Source organism: Aptenodytes forsteri, unplaced genomic scaffold (genome assembly GCF_000699145.1).
Source record: "Aptenodytes forsteri isolate BGI_AS27 unplaced genomic scaffold, ASM69914v1 Scaffold64, whole genome shotgun sequence".
In the NCBI taxonomy this organism is placed as follows: domain Eukaryota; kingdom Metazoa; phylum Chordata; class Aves; order Sphenisciformes; family Spheniscidae; genus Aptenodytes; species Aptenodytes forsteri.
In genome coordinates, this window is record NW_008794786.1 from 126,128 (window position 1) to 129,031 (window position 2,904).

Consider the following 2,904-nt stretch of genomic DNA (forward strand, 5'->3'; position numbering starts at 1 on the left):
GGCCATTTGGTCACTGGACAGTAATTTTCTCACACTGCCAAGGGGAGCATTGAAACATCTGTCCCGCTCCGCCGCCTCATTCACGTCCCATTTCAAACCCCTGACAACTTCTCCCTGCCCGCCGGCCCTCCCCCTCCGCCTGGTTTTCCAGGGTGCGACCGGGCTTTCCCGGGGTTTTGGCTTTTCTTCTCCCAAATGCATCTCGTCTTTAAAGGGGTCGGATGGAGGCGGGTTCGCTTCTCGGTCCTTTTGCGCTCGGGTTTGCTTTGGTGGCAGCAGCGCTTGTGCAAACCCGTGCCTGTGCGTGCCCCCTGCCCCTTTTCTCGCAGCGGCTTTGCTGTTTTCCATGGGACCCGGTGCTCGGGGACGGGGCTGGAGGAGCAGCCCCGGCCCGCGCCATGATGGTGGGCTTCCAGCCGCACACCGCGGCGTTGGCCACCCTCTTGCAGGCTCTTAGAAAAGCAATTCCCATCACCGTGCTTATTTGTAGACACGAGTTTTTAGCTGGCGTCGGAGCAGCGGGCTTCGGGCGCTGGTATTGATCCCTGCTACGGGGAAAAGCTGGGTGCTCCTCGGAGAAATGGCCGTTGTCGTGTGGGATTTGTGTCTGTCCTCGGGGTGCGTTGTCCTCGGAAATCAAGCTGCTGTATCACAGGAGAAGACAGACGTAGAGTTGCTGGAGCTGTGGGCTGCCAGGTCCTCCCTTCTCCAGGAGGGATGGGTGAGGGTGTCCGTGCCGCCGTTGAGGGCGGCTACTCCCTGGCTTCAGAAGAAACAGCCTGGAAACGCCACCGGGATTTGCCGGTCGTGGTGGTGGCACCTTGTTCCTGCCGTGCTGCTCCACACCGAGCCCCGTGCCATGACGGCTGCTGGAGCAATCGGCCGCCTCCCAGACACCTCCCAAACCCCTCTCCTCCTCCCCCGAGCCCCGGCCGTTTGCAGACTGTATTTTTTGGGGGGGCAGAAGCAGCTGCGGTCTGCACCTGCAGCACACCGTGCACCGCTGCACAGTGGTCTGAGCAAGGGTGGAAACTCCTGGTGCTTCAGTTCCTTCCTTCCAAAAAAAAATTTTTTAAAAATGCCTTATTCCTCATGGAGTCGTCCAAACCCTCATTTTTCCCTTTAATAGCTTCTCAATGCCTTTGGCTCGCAGGCAAGGAAGGGCCCCCTCTGCCCTTCTCTGCCCAGCCAGACCCCGCGTACGGCTTGGGGAAAATCTGCTGCAGGAGCGCAGGTTTATTGGGCAGCGTTCTCCTTTGTGTTCATGAAAAAGGGCCCTTTCCCGCAGGCTGTCGTGGCTGTCTCTCTCTGAATGTTTATCTATCGGGAGCACTTTAATAATGGCCAGTAAATGCAGGGAGGATGCCGGATAAAGCCACGCAAAGCCGCCATTTAAATCCTCTTGTGTAAGTTTGATATCCAAAGTGGAAGTACAAATGCCATTATAAGTCAATTAAAGCATTAAGTAATCTAATTGTGCTGTGGTCACAAAGTGGCTTAAAGGCTGAGAGAGGCGAGTGAATGGTGCACGAGGTCCCCTCCCGGCTCCTACTTTAGCTGTCCCCCGAGGCTTTGGGCAAGGGGATACGGGGGGGGGGACCCGCACCGGAGGTGGTGATGGGGGACACTGCCAGCACCCTCTGCGGGCGCTCGGGGGCCGCCTGGTATTCGGGGGCTGGAGCAAGAGAGGGTGACGCCGGCCTCGGCATCCCCATGCGGTGACAGGGACATGGCGGGGACGGTGACGCAGGATCAGTGGGGTGAGTGGGGACCCCCGGCAGGTCCTGCAGAGCCCCCCGGGATGCGTTTCCCACCCACCACCGTTGCAGCCCTGGTGCAGGGGTGGGTCTGGACACGGCCGGGGGGTTTCTGTCTTCCCCTTTGCTGGAGAAATTGTTTTGGTGGGGCCACGCACAGCCCATCGGCACCGGCACTGATGCCAGGGGGTGAGCGCAGGGATGCCGGCAAAGGTTTGCTCTCAGCCCGTGGTGAAGGGCTGCTTCCCACGTGCGGGCGTGTGTGTGTGCGCAATGCAGCCCCTATTTCCCCAGCCACCTGGCTACACGCTATTAATATGCTATTAATATTATATGCATTATAATTATAATTATACTCTGCTCCAGGTGGGGCATCTCAGGGCAGGGCTGTCCTCTGGCTATGTGTGCCGATGCTCGGCACTGCGGCGCTGCTGACAGCACTGGAGGCTGCACCGTTTGTTTCGCCTTGGCTTGCCGTGGCTTGATAACCTGAATATTTTACTCTCTTGGATGTTGTGACCATCAAAACTTGAGCTGGCGGCGTTCTCTGAAGTGCTCGTGGTTGCTGTTCCTGGGGGATATTTGCACCGATGGTGGTCAAGGGGATCTTTGCGTGGGAAATTTAAAGCATGAGCAGAATTGAGAGCATGTGTTCGCAGTCCGGAGGTGCAGCGTGGTCCAGAAGGACAGGGCAGTGCGGCGGTTTTTGGAGATACTCAATGCACAGAGGTGCTCGTCCCTGTTTCGCTGGTCTCACCCTGCGCTGTCCTGTCCCCCGCAGGTCTGTCGAAGATGCACTGGTCACCAGAGCATGCCCAGTCCCTGAACCAGTGGCCGGAGCAGCACCTTGACGTCTCCTCCACCACCTCCTCGCCAGCCCACAAGTCCGACCTCTACCCCAGCACCCGCCAGCGCTTCAACTACGCCTGGGCCAACGACGACATCTCCGCACTCACTGCCTCCAACCTCCTCAAGAGGTACGCCGAGAAGTACTCGGGGGTGCTGGACGCGCCCTACGAGCGCCCGGCGCTGAGCAGCTACGGGGATGGAGCCTTCGGGCCGGTTAACGGGCAGAAGGGGGACGGGGAGCCCTGGCCGGTGGCGCACGGCTCCGACAGCGCCTACACCCTGACCCCCATCCATGATG

The 2,904-nt window shown here is 59.2% G+C and overlaps 1 protein-coding gene across 1 annotated transcript in view; it reads left to right on the forward strand.

Annotated features, from left to right (window-relative positions):
• The first annotated feature begins 2,549 nt into the window (after positions 1-2,549).
• FIGNL2 (fidgetin like 2) overlaps positions 2,550-2,904 on the forward strand; it is a 2,205-nt gene continuing 1,850 nt past the window's right edge. The window contains exon 1 of the mRNA XM_009274413.1: positions 2,550-2,900. Within this exon, the coding sequence (XP_009272688.1) occupies positions 2,550-2,900 (351 nt within the window). The remainder of the gene's footprint in view (positions 2,901-2,904) is intronic.